Below are 20,710 nucleotides of genomic sequence, written 5' to 3' on the forward strand. Positions count from 1 at the left end.
AACTGACAATCAACAATTTTAATTAGAGAAAAGTTCGAAGTTGGCGGCCCAGGCTTTGTTTAAAGGGGGCCAGGTAAAGAACTGAGGTGCAGGAACGCATGGCCTAAGGAGTCTTGAAATGGTGATACTGTTTCCTAATTTATGAATTGTAAATTTCTATTGTTTTCAGAAGGCCTAGCAAAAATTACTTTTACAAAATGAGATCCTAGCTTAAGTGCTCCTTTTATTTTACTGCACCAATATCTAGTAAAATGCTATCTTCAGGCCCGGTGCAGTAGCCAAGAGGCTAAAGTCCTCGCCTTGCACGAGCCAGGATTCCATATGGGCACTGGTTCTAATCCCAGAGGACCCACTTCCCATCCAGCTCCTTGCTTGTAGCCTGGGAAAACAGTTGAGGACGGCCCAAAAGTCTTGGGTTTCTGCACCCATGTGGGAGACCCGGATGAAGCTCCAGGCTCCTGGCTTCAGATCAGCTCACCACCATCGCTTGTGGCCACCTGGGGAGTGAATCATCGGATGGAAGATCTTCCTCTCTGTCTCTCCTCCTCTTTGTATATCTTCCTTTCAATAAAAATATATAAATCTTTTAAAAAATGCTATCTTCATTTATTTTTAAGTATTTTTGCTTTGGGGGCCAGCATTTGGTATACTAGTAAAGCCACCAGCTAAGATATCATAACTTCATATGGCGACCAGTTTGTGTCATCAGCTGCACTTTTTTTTACAAGATAATTATTTTTATTCTTGAAGATTTTTAGATAGTTGATTAGGGTGATTAGGGTCAAGGGTTACAGGAATGTGGGTGAGACCATTATTTCCACATTCTGTTTTTTTCCTTCCTGTATCTGGGGAAGGGAGAAGATAAGGGAAGAAGCCACATGCAGACTCCCAAGTGCCTCTGTACCCTAGGACAGAGGACAGTCACCCGACACCAGCCCAGGGTCCCCAGTGTGGGGCAAACTCTGAGGGTCCAGCTTAAGAGGTTTTGATAGTCAACAGTTCTGAATTAAGGCCAATCTTGCCACTTCAAGCGTGATGAAATCTCCAAAATCCACTGGTTTACATAGTCCACCTTAGAGTCTCTGTCTGCCCAAATATTTCCTATCAACACTTGGCTGGGACAAGTGATCAATTTGTTCTGTCCCCCTCCATCCTCTTTTATGGTACCAGGTGTCCTCTGCAGGCTTCAATGTACTGTCATGTCCTCCATGCGCACCTGTATATGCTGTCCACTGCTCCATCTGAGCCACTGAGGCCCAGCTCTGACACATGCACTCCACGGTCAGACCACAGAACCTGCAATTCTCTCCATGGCTGGGGTTCTGAATCCAGCAATTCAGCTGGGGGGATCCCCACAGAAATTTCATCTGAGGTGATCCCAGACCCGATTCTTATGTGTGCTTGGCAATATAGAGTCTGGCACAGTCTGTTGTATACACTGGTAGTTGCAATTGCTGGGTCAGTTCTGTCTCTAGCCCTGTCTTCCAGGCAAACCAATGGGTGTTGGAGCCCAGCCCGATCCCGCCCACCACACACTAGGCCCTCATGCAAATCAGTAGAAGCTACAGCCTAGTCGGAGTGACCTGCAATAACCCCCACCAGGCTCACCCCGTGCACTGGATCCCGTGCTTGCCAGTATGTACAGCAGACTGGTCCAGTCTGTCTCACATCCCATTCAGCTCTCATACATACATGTCAATGGGCACTGAAGCCTAGTTCAACCCAACTAGCCCTACTATCCAGCCCACAGATGTGCCGGCAGTTGCCACTCTGTTTAGTCATGCCTGTCTCAATCCTGGTTCTCATGCTTACCAGTCAGAGTGGCAACCCAAGAGGCAGGTGCCCACTGTTTCCCTAATGTGCCCACTCCCACTTCGGGATCTTTCACTCTCCAGTTTAACTTGACAGAATTTGCCCCCTGTGCCAGCATCTGTTGCTGATGTTGCGGCAAACCTCAACCAACCCACACCACTCTGGCTTATGCATGCACCAGTGGGAACAGTCAACTCAGACTGGCTTTCCCCTGATCTAGTTAACATGAGGCCCACAGGTGTTGTAGCCCTGCTCATCATGGTCTATTCCCTCCCAAGCTCCTACTTTGTGGGAGTGGAGGTCCAGCAGGGGAGCCTCTTGCAGCCCCCTACCAGGTTTGCCTCCTCGCCTCCAGGTCTCACGTGTGATGGTTGGGTGCTGTGGCCCAGTATGGAATGACTTGCCTCACCTCGGCATTTGCCAGTGGGTGCAGAAGCCTGGCCGGGCCCAGCCCACCCCAAATTTCAGCTCATGCTGGTGGCGGCTACAGCCTAGTCCAGCCCAGCCAGCCGTAATGTGAACTGGCTTGTGTTGCAGCCTAACCCAGCCTGACCCACAATCCATTTTGGTGCTGATTAGCCAGCAGGTGATATGAACTAGCCCAGCCTGGCTTGCCCCCACCCTGAGCCAAATGTATGTTGGTGGGTACCATTACTTGGCCTGATCTGGGCTGCTCCTTATCAAGGTTCTTGCACTCATCTGCAGGGACTATGTCCTGACAGAGGAGTTGCCAAGCTCCTCCATCAGAATCTCTCCCAAGGCCAGATCTTGCACACTGGTGGGTCTATAGAACAGCCACCTCCTGTCTATAGTCCACCTCCTGTCTTAGCAGGAGCAATGGCCTTTCCTGATGGGCCTTTTCCTATTCTGGTTTTTACTGTTGGATGTTACAGCCAAGCTACATCTGGTCCACACCCAGATACAGCTCATATATGGCTCAGCAGGGGCAGAGATCTATCCCAGCCCATCCTACACCTATCCTGGTTCTCATGAGCACCAGTGGTTGCTGGAATCTGGCCCAGTCTGGCACATCCCAGACCCAGTCCATACTTGTGCTGAGGGTCACTGCAGCCATGTCCAGATCAGATGGCAGCCCCCACTTTGGCCTCCACATTCCCCAGTGGGAACCACAACCCAACAAGGCTGTCCTCTTAGCTCCCCAACCAGACCTGTTCCCAGCCACAGATTTCGTGCGTGTGCCAGTTGTTGCTCTGACCCAGCTTGGCATAGTCTCTCACCTGTCTTGGCCTTTGCCTTTGGATGCTGCAGCCTGGCCTACCCTGGCCTGCCCCCAGACCCAACTTTCACTGGTGGGTGCTGGAACCTGGCCTTGCTCAGTCTGTTCTCATCCCTAGCTCATGCAACTGGTAGGTGTGACAGCCTAGTCCAGCATGACCTGCACTCCAGCCTAGTTTTTGCACTTGCCAGTGAACTAAGGTTTGCTCGGCCCTGCTTGGTACGCCCTCTTTCAAAACCAACCCACACACTTGCCAAAGGATGGAGCTACCTTGTTCTGCCTGCCCGACCTCTAGGTCTGGACCATGTGCTGACTAGTGGGATATCTATTCCTGTTTTGATCCAGTTCCCTGCTAGTGGCCTGGGAAATGCGGCAGAAGCAAGCCCAAGAATTTGGTCTGCCACCTATACCGAAATCTGTAAGGTGCTCTATGGCTCCTGGTCTCCATCTGGCTTAGAGCAGGCCATTGTGGTCATCTGGCAAGTGAACCAGCTGACTGAAGATTTGTCTTTTCTGTTTCTCCTTTTCTCTAACACTTCTATAATAAATAAATATTTTTTTAAATGTGAGAGGCAGCAAGAAGAGGAAGGTAAGTGGGGAGCAGAAGAGAGAGAGGGGTAAGATGGAAAGGAGGAAATGGGGAAGAGACCTTCTGTCTGCTGGTTTACTGATGTGGGATGCAAGTGACCCAGCCACTAGCCTTCACTGTTATCTTCATTTATTGCACTCATTTTTTTTAAAAAGATTTATTCATTTTATTACAGCCAGATATACACAGAGGAGGAGAGACAGAGAGGAAGATCTTCCCTCCGATGATTCACTCCCCAAGTGAGCTGCAACGGGCTGGTGCGCCCCGATCTGAAGCCGGGAACCTGGAACCTCTTCCGGGTATCCCACGCGGTGCAGTGTCCCAAAGCATTGGACTGTCCTCAACTGCTTTCCCAGGCCACAAGCAGGGAGCTTGATGGGAAGTGGAGCTGCCGGGATTAGAACCGGCGCCCATATGGGATCTCGGGGCTTTCAAGGCGAGGACTTTAGCCGCTAGGCCACGCCGCCGGGCCCTATTGCACTCATTTTTACCTCATTCACTGGCTTTAGCTCTACCCACCTTTGTTCTTAGAAGGTACCATATAATTCTCATATAATTATATATATGACTCCAACCCAGAATGAATTGTTAGGTCAAATTTCTGCTTCAGCAACCTTTCAAAAATGAAATCACAATATTTACTTTCCTTTTCTCTGCATGGTGGCAACTAAGTAAGTCACTATTCTAAAGTATTCTCTTTCATAACTATATAGTATTCCATGGCATATCAGTAAATTTAGTCTATAGCTATCTTAACAATTTTCTTTTACATGGACATGACTTTTAATTCCAGGCTTTTGTCTTATTTTTCGTTGTTACAAACCACGCTGCTAACAAAACTGTACACAGGTCAGTACATCCAAGATTTCTTCTGCTTCCTGTTCTCCCTTATACTGTCTGCCTATTACTTCCCCTTCTTTACTACTTCTTTTCACAGAATTTAACTGATCCTCAGGATGACGACTTATGTCCATCTTCAGGAAACACAAACCAGCTAACAAACTCCTAACATTCTGCTTTAGAAAAGCCTTTGTCTGAGTTAATTCAGCTGTTTACATCCTGCTTAGCTCACAGATAATAATTTCACATTTAGAATTTGTCATTCTTACTGAATGAGGCTGAGGGAGGATGTGTCTGGGTACAGCCCTTTCTCTTTTAAAGTCTTGCAGAAGTTATTTTCAAAGGACAGTACTCTATGAAAGAAAGTCAATAAAATATTTTCTAAGATATCAGGTTAGGGTTTAGGGTAGTCTGTTAGGCCTATTGAATTCGTCCCTCTTTAGTTCATTAACCAACTTGAAATCTAAACTGTTAGTTCAGAGACAGCATGCCCTGTACCACTGGCCAACCCTAAGGCAAATAAGAAAGACTGTTCACAGCATTTACTTTTCAAAGTTACAGTGATTTAGATATGAATCTCTATCTTTCGTGGCTCTGTGGCTTTGGATATACTCCATTAGTTACAGCTCGTCAACTGCAAAATAGGATAAATTACAAATAATCTGCAGATCCACTGTGCAGATTACAAACAGAATTTAAGACTACTGCTCAGGAGAAAATATATTAAGTAAACATCTGTTCCAATTATCACTGCTTTCTTTGTTACAGATCACAATAATCAATTAAAAGAAGATACATTTCCTGTCAACCTCACAATTTTTCAATCACCACAAGTCACAAACCCCAGATATTCCTCATCAGGGTCTCTCCAAAATGAGGATCCACTTTGTTTATGCTTTACAAAGTTCAAACTGCATTCCTCTCCGTAGTACTTACCTTCTTAGATGAATATTACGTGAGAAAAGCTTGTCAGGAAATTATACAGTAAAATCTGACTGAGTGGCTGATTCAAGCCAAAGACCCACACTGGAGCTGTTCAGGTGTATGCACGAGCATCAGTCAGATGTCACAAACTAATGACTTGACACATGTTTTCTTATTCATAACATAACTGGATTGTGAGTTTAATAGCACTATCTCCATTGAGACTCAGAAAAGAGAATTTATTTGGTAATGCCACATAATGAAATAAGTAGCAAAAAAATGGTTGGAATTTTAGTTTGACTTCATGGTCAGTTTTCTTTCTGGTATTAGTGATGTGCTAGAGTCAGTTAATGACTGTTGCTTTTTAAGATTTATTTTATTTTTGTTAGAAAGTCAGATATACAGAGAGGAGGAGAGTCAGAGAGGAAGATCTTCCATCCAATGATTCACTCCCCAAGTGGCCGCAATGGCCAGAGCGGCGCCAACCCGAAGCCAGGACCTCTTCAGGGTCTTCCACACAGGTGCAGGGTCCCAAGGCTTTAGGTCATCCTCGACTGCTTTCCCAGGCCAAGAGCGGGGAGCTGGACAGGAAGTGGGGCAGCTGGGATTAGAACCAGCATCCATTAAGGATCCCGGCACATGCAGGGCAAGGACTTTGGCTACTAGGCCATCGCGCTGGGCCCCAGTGAATGACTGTTTATGAAAGCTGATTGTATCATATCTTGCAAATCTGTGTTCACTGATGTTATAACTAGTGGTTGGAAACTGGTTATAGTGTTGGCTGTATTTAGATCACATAAATAGGCAAACAATATTATAGACTTTTTTTTCTTAAGGGAAGAGTGCCAGTTATAAATCATTACCAACACATCAACACAATTACTACCAGTAATACAAAGAAATGGTAATCCATGCTCTCTGAACCCCAGGAATATACAATCTAATGTTATAGGCATAACAATATTGCAAACCAATTGGTGATGATATATATGACTTAACTGTAAAGTTCATAACACTAAATAGCAGATGGTGCTTAAATACAGAAGATAAATCTGTGGAATTTGACCTACATGTCTAGAATACTGAATTAATTTATAATTAACATTGAGAAATCGAAGCTCAAAGTAAGTAATGCACTTTGATTGTAATTTGCTATTAAATAACAACTATGACCTGAGGGTTCATGTATTCCTATGTTGATTCATTTTTTGGTTCACTTACGTATTAACATTTTTTTTAAAGATTTATTCACATTTTTTTTTTTATTACAGCCAGATATACAGAGAGGAGGAGAGAGAGAGAGGAAGATCTTCCATCCGATGATTCACTCCCCAAGTGAGCCACAACGGGCCGGTGCGCACCGATCCGAAGCCGGGAACCTGGAACCTCTTCCAGGTCTCCCACGTGGGTGCAGGGTCCCAATGCATTGGGCCATCCTCGACTGCTTTCCCAGGCCACAAGCAGGGAGCTGGATGGGAAGTGGAGCAGCCGGGATTAGAACCGGCGCCCATATGGGATCCCGGGGCTTTCAAGGCGAGGACTTTAGCCGCTAGGCCACGCCGCCGGGCCCTACGTATTAACATTTAAAAAATGTTTATATTTGGCCCAGATTGACAAGAGAGTTATGAAAACATGCATGCTAGGAAAACATATATGAGTGTTCATGGCAGCATTATAACACAAAAGTCAGAAATAATTTAAGTATACATATAAGTATATACATTGTTTTTTGTTTGACTCCTTTTGTTTCGCAGATGGGCCACATTATGCAAAATCAAGCAAAATGATTTAGGAGGATGTTAGGGATTATAAATGTTTACTCTATTTGATGTAATACAAATAAAGAATCATTAAACAATTTGGGCAAGAGCACTATTGCTCCTGCAAAAGGTTTTGTCTGGCTAATTTACTAGATATCTGCTATGGCTTAGTGGTTTCTAACATTATAGTGGAAATCTTGCTGTAATCTTCAATTAAGTATTTTTTGAGTAAAGCTCTACAATTAAATCCATCAAAAAACACATTTGTGGGCCCAGTGTAATGGCTCAGTGGCCAAATCTTTGCTTGAACGTATTGGGATCCCATTTGGGAGCTGGTTCCTATCCCAGCTGCTCCATTTCCCATCCTTGCTTGTGGCCTGGAAAAGCAGTAAAGGATGGCCCAAAGCCTTGACACCCCGCACTCACCTGGGAGACCTAGAAGAAGTTCCTGCATCCAGACTTCAGATCAGCTTAACTCTGGACAATGCAGCCATTTTGGGAGTGAATCAGTGAATTGAAGCTCTATTTCTCTTTCCCTTTCTCTTCATAAAACTGTCTTTCCAAAAAAAATTAAATAAATAAATCTCTTTTTAAAGGATTATATTGAGGAATAGCAGGGTTCTCTTCTATTCCCATACACTTTACTTCCGATCCTGGTCTCTGCTAACGCACCTGGGAAGGCAGTGGAAGATGGCCCACATCCTGGATCCTGGCACTCAGCTGCGAAACTTGGAGTTCCACATCCCTGGCTTTGACCTAATCCAGCCTCAGCTGTTGTTGCCATTTAGGGAGTGAATCAACAGATAGAAGACCTTGATCTGTGTCTTTCTCTCTCTCTGTAAATCTATCTTTTCTTAATTAAAAAATTACTTATTTATTTTTATTGGAAAGTCAGATACAAAGAGTGAAGAAGAGAAAGATCTTCCATCTGCTGCTTCACTCCCCAAGTGGCCAGAGCTGAGCCAATCCAAAGCCAGGAGGCAGGAGCTTCTTCTGAGTGTTCCACACAGGTTCAGGGTCCCAAAGCTTTGGAGCATCCTCTACTGCCTTCCCAGGCCACCATCAGTGAGCTGGAAGGGATGTGGAGCAGCTGGGACACAAACCAGCCCCCATATGGGATCTTGGGTGTGCAAAGCAAGGACCTTAGCAAATAGGCTAACGCATTGGGCCCTGTAACTCTCTTTTAAATAAAATAAATAAATCTTTTAAAAATGTTAAAAATAAAATCTGACCAGACACCTTACCAAATATATACAGGTAGCAAACAAGTATGTAAAACCATGTTCAATGTATGCCAGAAAGATATAGCAGATTTAAACAATATGCAAGCATCTATTAAAACATGGACCTGTATCACACCAGGTGCTGACAAGAATGTGGCACAACAGGACTTGAATCCTTTGAAAAATGGCATAAACACCTAGGTGGACAATTTCAATGTCTCTTACAAAGCAAAACAGAGGCTTACCACATCATCTAGCCATTATGCTTCTAGGTATTTACTTAAATGAGTTGAAAACATACTACATAAAATTTCACATAAAAGTAGATGGTAGTTTTATTCAAAATTGACAAAAGCCAGGAAATGTTTTTTTATAAGCAATGTTGTTAATAAGCAAATGGATAGAAAATGTATGTGGAATACTCACACAATGGAATATTATTCTGTGGTAAGCAAAGGGCTAAAAGACCACAAAAAGACATAAAGAACCTTTGATGAATATTTCTAGGTGAAATGAGCTAATCTGGAGAAGCTATATATTGTTTTCTAAGTAGCTGATATTCCGAAAAAGGTAGTACTGAAAAAGATAACAAAATCAGTGGTATTAGAGATTCAGAGGAAAGAAGGGCTAAATGAGCTGGTGGAGCCATGAGGGAGTTTTATGGCAAGAAAACTACTTTGTATTATGTAGTAATGATGGCTACATGGTACACAGTGTAAAAACCCATAGAGCTTTATAACACAGTGAAACCTAATACAACCCAAGAACTGTAGTTGATACTGATGTATCAATATTATTGGTTCATCAGCTATTACAGATTTACCCACAATAAGACAAGATGCTAATCAAAGGGCAAATTCTGTATGGAAGCAGACGTGTTATCAGAAGATTGTATCACCTGCTCAATTTCCCAGTAAATCTAAAATTCTTCTTAAAAAGCTAATGGAAATTGAGCATGAGAATCTAATTTTTAAATTTACCCATAATTTGGACCTGACGGCGTGGCCTAGCAACTAAAGTCCTCGCCTTGCATACACCGGGATCCCATATGGGCGCCAGTTCTGATCCCAGCAGCTCCACTTCCCATCCAGCTCCCTGCCTGTGACCTGGGAAAGCAGTTGAGGACGGCCCAATGCATTGGGACCCTGCACCTGCACGGGAGACCCAGAAGAGGTTCCAGGTTCCAGGCTTCGGATCGGCGCGCACCAGCCGCTGCGGCTCGCTTGGGGAATGAATCATTGGACGGAGGATCTTCCTCTCTGTCTCTCCTCCTCTGTGTATATCTGACTTTGTAATAAAAACTAAATAAATCTAAAAAAAAATTTACCCACAATTCACAGAATAACTATAAATTGGAGTACTATGTATGTATGTGCTGTAGGAGTCAAATAAATTATGATGCTTCTACCAAGGATGCACAGTACAAAGCTACATTGGGCTACTGTATATACCTATTATGGTCTCAAGGACATGACTACTTAGATATGGGTATGTCTGAAGAGCAATCTATTCTCAAGACTTGGGAAGATTTGAAGTCTGGCGTCTTCAATTTTTTTATTGTTTTGTTTTGTTTTGTTTTGCTGCTCAAGTGTTACAGGAAAAGTGTACTCATATTTCTAGAACTTGCTGTTCCCTTTTGAAGCTGATCCCTGGTCTTTCGGATTCAGGATCTCATCCTTGCTGTCCATTAACAATGAGGTATATGTATCATTCATCACATAGGACAAGAAAGTACCTTACATGCCAAATACAGAGCAAATTTTAGAGCAAGGATCAAAATCAACTGATTAAAATAAGGTAAATATCTATCCAGAGACTCTTAGGGCAACAAAATAATGTAGTAAAAGCTTATGCCCATAAATTTTTTATGCCCATAATTTTTAATTATTATTATTAATTACACTGCATTATTGACACAGTTTTATAGGTACTGGGATTCCCCCTACCCCTCCCCAAACCCTCCCCCCCATGGTGGGTTCCTCCACCTTGTTGCATTACCACAGTTCAAGCTGACATGAGATTCTTTCATCGCAAGCATATACCAAGCATAGAGTCCATATGCCCATAAACTTTTAGAGGCAGAAAAAGGTTAGGCACCTGAAATTGTCTAATGGTACAAAAGTAAAGAATGGTACAAGAAGTGCTGTATGTAGGACAAAAAACATGTGCTAGTCTTGCAGGTAGTGGCCTTACCTGCTTCACTACAAGGCCCATCCCAGACCTGATTTCTCTTCATTCTTATTGTTCCTATAACTCAAAAGATTGACTCTAAGTTTCTAGAGCAGTATGGCCCCTTTTGAACTTCACATATGAGACCAGGATGTGATGAGTCTGAGGATTCCATTGTCACCTTTGCTTATTATTACCCTCACTTCTTCACCCAGATCCCATGTCTGGCCTCAGAGAAAGTAAGAGCAATGGCAATATCTGAGGAGGTTGCTGCACATTTCCCTACCATTTCTGCACACTTGAAGCTGAGCATCTACTGATGACACAAGAGAGGAATATGAAGAATCATTAAGAGGTCTGGGAATGACTGCAGAGATACTGCTCTGTTCAGCCCAAAGATTTAACCATGAAACTATCCTGTTTCAACTCTACACTTTTCAGCATGGTTAGGAAAGTTCTAAGATGTGCTTCCTCAATGTTTTTCCAAATCCATTGGAGAGGAATAATTCAAGTTCCTGAATATTCTAGTACTAGTTTCAAAGAATAGTGGAAGTGCTGGAAGCCAAAGCAAGGGTTGATTCCAATGGATTTAGGTCCCTACTATAGATTCTCTTCTGTGAGCTTAATAATGGTGTTTGGGTGTCTGCATCACGGCGGGCCTCCTGCTTCAGTTGGTAGAACTTGTGCTGTGTCCAGCCATACACTCCACAGTTGAGTAGACCTTGGGATGCTGTTAGAGCCTGGAGGAGATGAACGGGTGATGGAGCCCATCCTGCAGATTTTCAGAGATCTAGGGGGGACTCCCCACTCTCCTTATTTATAAAGCATTGTTATATTAAATATTAAGACTTGTCATCTTTTTAAATTTTTCTATCCTTTCCTAAACTTATCTTCACAGATAAGACTTGGCCATATTTCCTAAAACACACATAAGGAGAATGAAGTGGTTTCAATGCCCCTCCATTTGTCCCATTTCACACATTAGGCTTGGGAAAAACAGCAAAGTGATACAACCCCAAATGGCTTCCCCAGTCTGATAAAGGGAGACAGATCATTCTACCTCCCAGCTCCGTTCACAAAAATAGCTAATTTGTCTCACTGATTCTGGATTAGAGAAATTCATATCATTAACAGCATTTCATAGAACATGCCCAGGCTTTTTTTTTTCATGACCATCCCTTAGAAACAGATCAATAAAATGAAGCTGACCAAAGACACATGCTCTGGAATTCAGGACAGCACATTCACAAACACGTGTACCTCATCCCTCAAGAACTTTCACATACTTCATCACTGAGTATAAATAATACATCTCATTTGTGACACAAAAATAAATACTGTGATGGGGAAAATGTGCTCAGTAACAATAGCGTAAGAGAACAGAATGAGATGGTATGAGAACAGATACCAGATATTGAAGGTGTTACCTGGAGAACATAGAGGGCCATGTGAAGCTCGGTGTACTCTAGCTTGGTCAGCCTAATGATCATCAAAATGACAGCTGTGAATATACAAAGTATGAATCTTGTTAGCCCCACCTACCCAAAGCTAAGGTTCCTTAGCACAAATGCCTAGGGATTAAATTAAAATGAAAACAATAGGTATAATGTACTCTAAGTAGTGAGGTCAACCAGTTATATAAACCACTAGGCCTTTGGTCTCTAATTTCTATTTGTTATTGATTTAAAACTGCAGATTATTTATATGGTAACAGCAGAAGACATAATAATCTACACTATCCTTAGCATTTCAAAATCCATGAAGCTGTTTCATAAACATCTAACTTAACTGTCACTACAACAACATTGTAGGAATTGGCCAGGTATCATTTTCCCTCTTATATCAGGCTGCTAAAACAAAAACAAAAACAAAAACAAAAAAAGAAAGAAAAGAAAAAGAAGGAGTTAGAGAGATTTAAAAAGAAGTGGAAATATGTAGGGCTAACCTAAATTTCACAAGTTGGGGACTGGTGTTTAATGCACCAGGCATCACTTCCCATATTAGCATGCCTGGGTTTGAGTTCTAGCTCTGCTCTCAATTCCAATTTCCTGCTAATCTGCACCTGGTAATGGTTCAAGTAGCTGGGTGCCTGCTCTCCATGGGGAGATTCACACTAAGTGCTTGGTTCCTGGTGTGGCCCTGACTCAGCACTGGTTCTTGCGGACATCAGGAAAGGGAACTAGTGAATGGGAGACCTACCTGTTTCTATCACTCTGATTTTAAAATACACACACACACACATAATTACAAACTAGACAAAATCAATCAACTTCTTGGTGGGTAAACTCTGATGAGAATCCAACGGCTTCCCTCTTCACTGCTCATATTTTCCCATTAAAATACCCACCTGGGCCACGGCAGCAGAAGAAGGCAACCGGGTAGAAGTGCACTCGCTGCTCCACAGTGTGAATCCCTGCCCACTGTTCACTCCCCAGAAGCCCAGCTGATTTCATAAACTTCTTACACAGTGTCCGAGCTTGGACGAGTAAGACCTACATGTAAGAGAAGCACTGAATAGTTTGCTTACGCTTTTTTGAAACTTTGCAGGTCTATTCTCCTACCATTTTCACAAGGATCATTCTCTAAGAATCTCACAGCAGGACACACCACTGTCATTACCATCTGGAAGCAGGCTTTTTTTGAAAGAAAAGTTATCTGGAGAAGGAACTTTGGCATGAATAGGAAAACAGATTCTAATGAAACTTGTGGTTATCATGGTCAATATTCGAACCTTTTTTTTTTTCTTTATCGGAAACGCAGATATACAGAGGGAAGGAGATACGGAGAAAAAGATACGTCTGCTGCTTCACTCCCCAAGTGACCACAATGGCAGCAGCTGACTGAAGCCAGGAGCCAGGAGCTTCTTTTGGGTCTCCCAGAGAGGTGCAAGGTCCCAAGGCTTTGAGCTGTCCTTCATTGCTTTCCCAGGCCACAAGCAGGGAGCTGGATGGGAAGTTGGGCCGCCAGGACATGAACCGACGCCTATATGGGATCCTGAGTGCGCAGTGTGGGGATTTAGCCACTAGGTTATCGTGCCGAGCCCCTATTTGAACTTTTTTATAAAAGTTATTTTATTTGAAAGACAGAGTCATGGGGAGAAAGAGAGAAGGAGACAGACAAACAGAGGTAGAAAATGATTTTCCCATCTGTTGGTTCATTCCCCAAATGGCCACGACGGTCATGGCTGGTCCAGGCCTAAGCTACAACACTGGATCTTCTTCAGGGTCTTTACATGGGCTCAGGAGCCCAAGAACCTCCACTGCTTTCTCAGACACATTAGCAGGGAACCAGACTGGAAGTTGATCAGCCAGGACAGGAACCAGTGCCATATGGGATGCTAACTTTACACGCAGCAGCTTAACCTGATGCATTCCAATTCCTGAATCTTACATCAGATGTCTGATTCTTTTACTGCTGGACACTAGTGACAATATACATGGGACTCCTAAGAAAGCTCCAGCCAGACGTTTTTAAAAAATGATTCATGGGCCTGGCGGTGTAGCCTAGCAGCTGAAGTCCTCGCCTTGAATGCGCCAGGATCCCATATGGGCACCAGTTCTAATCCCAGCAGCTCCACTTCCCATCAAGCTCCCTGCCTGTGGCCTGGGAAAGCAGTCCAGGACAGCCCAAAGCCTTGGGACCCTGCACCCGTGTGGGAGACCTGGAAGAAGTTTCTGGCTCCTGGCTCTGGATCGGTGCAGTACCAGCCATTGCGTTCACTTGGGGAGTGAATCATCGGATGGAAGATCTTCCTCTCTGTTTCTCCTCCTCTCTCTATATCTGACTTTGTAATAAAAATTTTTTCAAAAAAATCTTTAAAAAAATGCTTCATTAGAGATTATTAGAAAGTGTTCTATGTTAATACCCTTAAAACGAATATTTCGATACCATGACTGAACTTAAATTCTGAACTCTGGGCAAAAAAAGAAGTTTTAGAAAATCTCTTCTTGGGCTTCAATGAAAAATAGATTATTTCTCCCCCCTATATGGAGTTTACCTATATAAAGTTTAGTAATGAAATAAATCAAATGTAGTTTTTTTTATTAGAACAGTAAACATCTTAGTGATGTTGGTAACCAGTCTGATCAAGTGTGAATATTTTCCCAAATGATACAAATTCACTCTTTAATAATCCATTACTTATTTTTTTTTTAAAGATTTATTTTATTTTTATTACAAAGTCAGATATACTGAGAGGAGGAGAGATAGAGAGGAAGTGGAGCTGCCGGGATTAGAACCAGCGGCCATATGGGATCAAGGCGAGAACCTTAGCCACTAGGCCACGCTGCCGAGCCCCAATCCATTACTTATTAAGGTTTAGTCATATAGTCTCCTTTCCCCACAGATATAAGAACCAAAAGGAAGCTTTAGTTCATCTGAGAATATTTCTGTCTGGAAGAATCAATTCCTCATCTATTTCTTTTAAATTTTAGAAAGTTAATGTGAATGTTCACTGAACCGGGATCATACTAAAAAAAGCAAAAAGGAATCTTCAAAGCATCAGGTCTTGGCAAATGTGTCTCAATCAATTTCCAAATGTAAACCATCGAAGTATTTTCATATAAGCTAGTCACTCCTTATAAAGCTGCTGATTTGAGCTGAGCTATTTTTATAACTTATTTCTGAATTTTCAAAGACAATTCTCTATAATTATATCTACTTCACTACAGTTCAGTTAGCAAAACAAAACACTGTGGGATAAATATGATAGTTTGCAATTCATGGACTAAAGTATGAGGAGAGAAGATAATGACACCAAAAGGTAGATATGGCAAATAAAAAGGTATATTTTTTGTTTGCTTGCTGTTTTTTCATTAGGCAGTTATGTAAAAATAACTATCTCATAGGGCCAATATGACAGCTCACTGGGCTAATCCTCTATCTGTGAGTGCTGGCAACTCATATGAGCGCTTGCTCCTGTCCTGGCTCCTCCACTTCCCATCCAGCTTCCTGCTTACGGCCTGGGAAAGCAGTCGGGGACGGCCCAAGGCCTTCGGACCCTGCACTCACATGGGAGACACAGAAGAAGCTCTTGGCTCCTGGCTTCAGGTAAGCTCTGCTCAGGAAATAGCGGCCATTTGAGGAGTAAACCAGTGGATGAAGGATCTTTCTGTCTCTTCTCTCTAAATCTGCATTAAAAAAAAAAAAAGAATAAATCTTTGGAAAAATAACTACCCTATGGCTAATTCTTTTAATTGTACATCATCTTGATGATTGAAAACAATTATTTGATAATTGTATTAGTCACTTAGCACTTCAACATCAATTTGATATAGCAGTTATGAAAATAAATAATAATAATAATGAATAATAAATATATAATAATAATAAATAAATAATAATAATAAAGAACTTAAAATTTATTTCATTATTTGGTTGATTAGTCATATCTTATCCTGTAAAAAGCATGCTCTTGACACAAAAAAGTTTTCTGACTAGTACCTGTTGGGTATCAATTAAATATGATTTGTTGTAGAATGAGTATCACATGATGCATACCAGCTCTTTTCCCTATTCATCATTTGATTTTGGAAAATGCAAAAGACTGAGGTTCTGATTACATTGCCAAAACCTCCTGGCCACTCTCTCAATTCCAGGATCACAGGAAGTACCTCTTTGCCCCACGAATCCTGGATATATATGCCTCTCCCTTCCAATTCCCTGTTTTCACACAAAGGCAGGTAAAATGGCACCATACCATAATGATGAGGAGGCTGAGTATAAAGCTAGCCAAAAAAATAGTGACGCCATAAAGATACAGTGTGCTGCAGACAGATGTATTGACAGAAGTCAGGAATCCAGCCGTGGATGGAGGTGGCGTATACCTGAGGATACACCTAGGAAGAGAAGCAAAGACAGCTAGTCATTCAACGCAACACAAATTAATGAGTACACAATTTTACTTCCCATTTTGCTAAAACCTGCCCATTGCCCATTTCCTTCCAAAGACATTTATCTTACAGTCACTTCATATTATATTTTTACTTATGTACTCTTAGGCTTGACTCTACCTTATTCCATAACCCATTTCCAACACAAGTACCTTGACTAAAATGTATACAGAAAGTCTTTTTCCAGCTTTGTTTATAGAGAAAAAAAGGTATGGTCTACCATGAAAATAATGTGTTTGGTTGTATTTACCTGTGGCTCTGACTGAAGTTGCGGTAGCATTCACTGGCATTACCCAGACAAAACACAGGTGTCATCAATAACAAAGGTATCAGGCTGGGAGGAAAAAAATGTTACCACTCTAACATTTATACTTAAACATTTTTGAAAACACTCTTATTAATTTGAGGACAAATAACAGGAGAGAGAGAGAGAGAACACAAGAACACAATGCACCAAACCACCATCTGGTGATTCACTCCCCAAACTCCCACCACACCCAGTTTTTCATGCCTATCCCTTTTGTAGAATATTCTTTTTTTCTCACCTTCATACCCTACCATGGGAGTGCATGAAACCCAGATAGTATGCAGGATGGGCCAGGTGAGGTCACAGCACGTGCTGACAAAGGCACTGGGTTGGGGCAGGCCTGGTGGGCATTATTGGGGTTAGCCCAAAGTAGGCTGCAACACTCCCTGGTGAGTGGTGTTTGTGGAGACTGGGGCCGTGGCCAGCTCACCTGAGCTGGGCTGAGCTGGGCTGAGCTGGGTTGCAGCAACCATCAGTTTGCATGAGTGACAGGGCTAGCAATGAAACTGACCAGGCAGCTGGCTAGGGCAGGTGACAGACCAACCCTGACCTGGCACTGCTGGTGCACAGAAGGGTCAAGCCTGAGTTCACCCTGGTTGGGGTTTCTTGGCTGGACTCAAAACTCCCACCACAGGGAAAATCACAACTCTTCATGGTGACCAGGAGTAACTTCATTCTCAGCAGCCCATACCTGGTGGTTTTTCCAAAGCATACATTTCAGTAGCCAGCTATTGGGGCCAGCATTGTGGTAAAGCTGTCATTTGTCCTGCACTGCAGCATCTTATATGGGTGCTAATTTTCTGGCTCTTTTCTACCTATATGGGATATCCAGAAAAGGCTCCTGGATCCTGGCTCTGTGGCTTAGGAGTGAACCAGTGGATCTCTTTTCTGTCTCTCCTTCTGTCTCTGTAACTCTGACTTTTAAATAAATAAATACATATTCTAATAAATAAATATATAGTGATTTATTTAGGTAAATATAACTATCTTCAGCTACATATCTGTAAAGAGAAGACTCAGGAGTAAGATTTGCAATTTTTGCAATCAATTCTTACATTATCACTTTAGATGATGGCCAAAACCTTTCCGAGTATGATAATCCTGAGTCTCAACCACAGCTCTAAAGTGGAAAAGAGCTTGAAGGCCACTGATGTCAACTCTTCATAACAAAGAAGAGAACCAAATTAGAGAACCAAATTAGAAATTAGAGAACCAAAGACTTACAAGATTTGTTCAAAGTCTATTAAGGGGTGACAGCAATCAGAGCTAAGATCTAAATCTGTAACATCAAAATGTCTCCCTAGTGCATGCAGGAAAAGTGATCACCTGTCTTGATTTTACTGAAAATGTTCTCTGAGGCCTTCGTAGCAACACTGGAAATAAGGGGCGTCGTACACTTGTTTTCACCTGAATATCACAATAATGAGAGCCCACATTTTACTGGGACAGAGAGGAAATCTTACCTTGACAAAATGAAGGCTATCTGACCAACTTCACATGTAAAATCCATCATCTGTGATAAGGAAAACATGTGAGAAATATCTGAGGCCATTGCCACTCACACATTGAAACAAATACCAGCTCATTAATTTCCACTCAATAGAACAAAAAGACTTCCAAGAGCCAGTTCCCTTCTATTAAACAATATTTGCTCTAAAATTTCTTAGCATTGGATGTGACAGGATTTTACCTTTATTAGTATATTCTAAAAAGTGCAACAATAAAAAAGTGGCAAGGAGAGCCTGCAGGAAGTAGTTTAACATAAGATTTGAGTATTCAAATTTCCTTCAGAAGAAAGGCAAACATTAAATAACACAGTAACCTAATTCATCTCCTTTTTATATTCAAAGGTGTGGATATTTTCAGATGTTAAATAGGTAGACTGACCCCTGCTGGACAGCTACTCCCACTGGAGAGCGTGAGCTGGGATGGGGGCAGACCAGATTAGGCAGGGCTACAACACCTGTGGGCCTCATGTGGTCTAGATAAGGGAAAAGCCAGGCTGGGCTGATTGTTCCTACTGGTGCAAACAAAAATTAGAGTGGGTGGGGGTTAGCTGGGCTTAGCTGCATCATCAGCTGGCAGAAGATGGCACTGGGGGGCTAATTCTGTCAAGTTACAATGCAGAACCACCTGGAGAGTGCATAATCCGGGAGTGGGAGTGGCCTAGAAGGGAAATGGTGGGCTCCTCCATTTTGGTTTACCACTGGAGGGCACAAAAACCAGGACAGGGGCTGGGGCGGCTGGAGAGAAAGGCACACAACAGCATGTGTGTGGGCTGGATTGTTGGTCTGGTTGGGTTGAACTAGGCTTCAATGCCCACTGACATGTAGGAGAACTGAATGGGATGTGGGACAGACTGGACTAGACCGCTGCACATTCTGGCAAACCAGGATAGGGGGTGGGCCTGGTGGGGGTTATTGTGGGTTGCTCTGACTAGGCTGCAGCTCCCACTGGTTTATGTGAGGGTCGAGTGTGTGCTGGGCGGAACCAGGCTGGACTGCAACACCCATAGGTTCCAGTGGAAGACAGGGCTGGAAGCAGAACCAACCCAGCAATTGCAACCACCAGCTGATTGGGGCGATGGACTGTGCTGGACCCTGTACTTGCTAGTGCATACAAGAATCTGGTCTGTAAAAACCTCAAAGTTTCTTTGGGGATCTCCCCAGTCAAACTGCAGGACTCAGAACCCTAACCATGAAAAGACAGAGGACAGAACAAGTCAGTCAACTACCCCAGCCATATGTTGGCAGTGAAAAACTGGGCAGACTCTAAGGTGGACTATGTCAATCAGTGGATTCTGCAGCAACCTCATCGTGCTTGTAGTGGCGAGACTGGCAGCAATTCATAACTGCTGAACTATCAAAACCACTTAAGCAAGACCCTTGGAGCATGGTCCACACATCATGGACCTGGGATGGGTGGGGACTAGGTGGGGCTTCTCCCTTTATCTCTCCTTTACCCCAGACACAGGAAAAACAATGTGAAAATAATAGTCTTACCCACTTTCCTGTAGCCCTTGAACCTTTTTGCCCTAATTAACTATGTAAAGATGGTCAAAAATAAAGAAAAAATGGAAAAAAGGAAGAATATAAAATAAGTTTAAAAAAAAATACTGTAAGGTAGTAACTGTAGTAAGTAGGTAGTTAAAGATTAAGTGAGCTGGATTTCTTATATCCCTGAAAAGTAATGTTTTTCTCTTTAGGTGTCAGCTTGATACACTCAAGTTCCCAAGAGAGAGACCTGCCTCACTTGGGACCAGTGTACATACTAAAACCGCGCCCCACTTGCCTATAAAATTTAGGTGCCACACACTGGCTTTTAAAGAATGCTGATTCAGAGAACTTCTCCCTTTTTAAATAGAAGTTATACCTTCATTTATTTACTTATTGGAAAGTCAGACTTACAGAGAGATGGAGAGACAGAGAGAAAGATCCTCCATTCGCTGGTTCACTCCCTAAGTGGCTGCAACGGCCAGAGCTGAGCTGATGCAAAGCCAGCAGCCAAGAGCTTCCTCCAGATATTCCCAGGGCTTTGGGCTGTCCTTTATCGCTTTCCCAGGGAGCTAGAAGGGAAGTGGAGCAGCCGGGATTAGAACCAGCACCCATATGGGATCCTGGCGCATGCAAGGCGAGGATATTAGTCACTAGGCTACTGAGTCAGGCCTAAGAAGTCTCTCTTTTAACCAGGGACCACACTTAGAAGTACCATTCTGTGGGAATGGTATGCTATAAAAGGTAAAGCCATTGCCTATGATGTTGACATCTTACATTAATGCTAGTTTGACACACACCTGACCTACATCTGATCTAGCTCCCTATTAATGTGCCTCGGAAAGGAACGGAAGGTGACCCAAATGCTTTCACCCATGCACCCACATGGGAGACTTGCAAGAAACTCCTCACTTCTGCTTCAAGACTGACTTTATTTTAAAAGCATGAAAAGAGAAAGAGAGACA

The 20,710-nt window shown here is 42.8% G+C and overlaps 1 protein-coding gene across 10 annotated transcripts in view; it reads right to left on the reverse strand.

Moving 5' to 3' along the window:
- Nucleotides 1–773: 773 nt before the first annotated feature.
- The window catches only part of TMEM116 (transmembrane protein 116), a 44,596-nt gene continuing 24,659 nt past the window's right edge, over nucleotides 774–20,710 (reverse strand). For 8 of the 10 annotated variants that reach the window (XM_058656853.1, XM_058656852.1, XM_058656847.1 and 5 more), the window contains 6 exons: nucleotides 18,216–18,265; nucleotides 16,696–16,779; nucleotides 16,253–16,391; nucleotides 12,902–13,046; nucleotides 11,982–12,055; nucleotides 10,462–11,294 (listed from right to left, as the gene is read on the reverse strand). In XM_058656853.1, the coding sequence (XP_058512836.1) occupies nucleotides 11,091–11,294; nucleotides 11,982–12,055; nucleotides 12,902–13,046; nucleotides 16,253–16,391; nucleotides 16,696–16,779; nucleotides 18,216–18,265 (696 nt within the window). In that variant the 3' untranslated portion in view covers nucleotides 10,462–11,090. Of the gene's footprint in view, nucleotides 846–10,461; nucleotides 11,295–11,981; nucleotides 12,056–12,901; nucleotides 13,047–16,252; nucleotides 16,392–16,695; nucleotides 16,780–18,215; nucleotides 18,266–20,710 lie in introns of those variants that run through there. The other 2 variants (XM_058656851.1, XM_058656854.1) reach the window with 2 other exon arrangements.

This window comes from Ochotona princeps, chromosome 29 (genome assembly GCF_030435755.1).
Source record: "Ochotona princeps isolate mOchPri1 chromosome 29, mOchPri1.hap1, whole genome shotgun sequence".
Lineage (NCBI taxonomy): Eukaryota > Metazoa > Chordata > Mammalia > Lagomorpha > Ochotonidae > Ochotona > Ochotona princeps.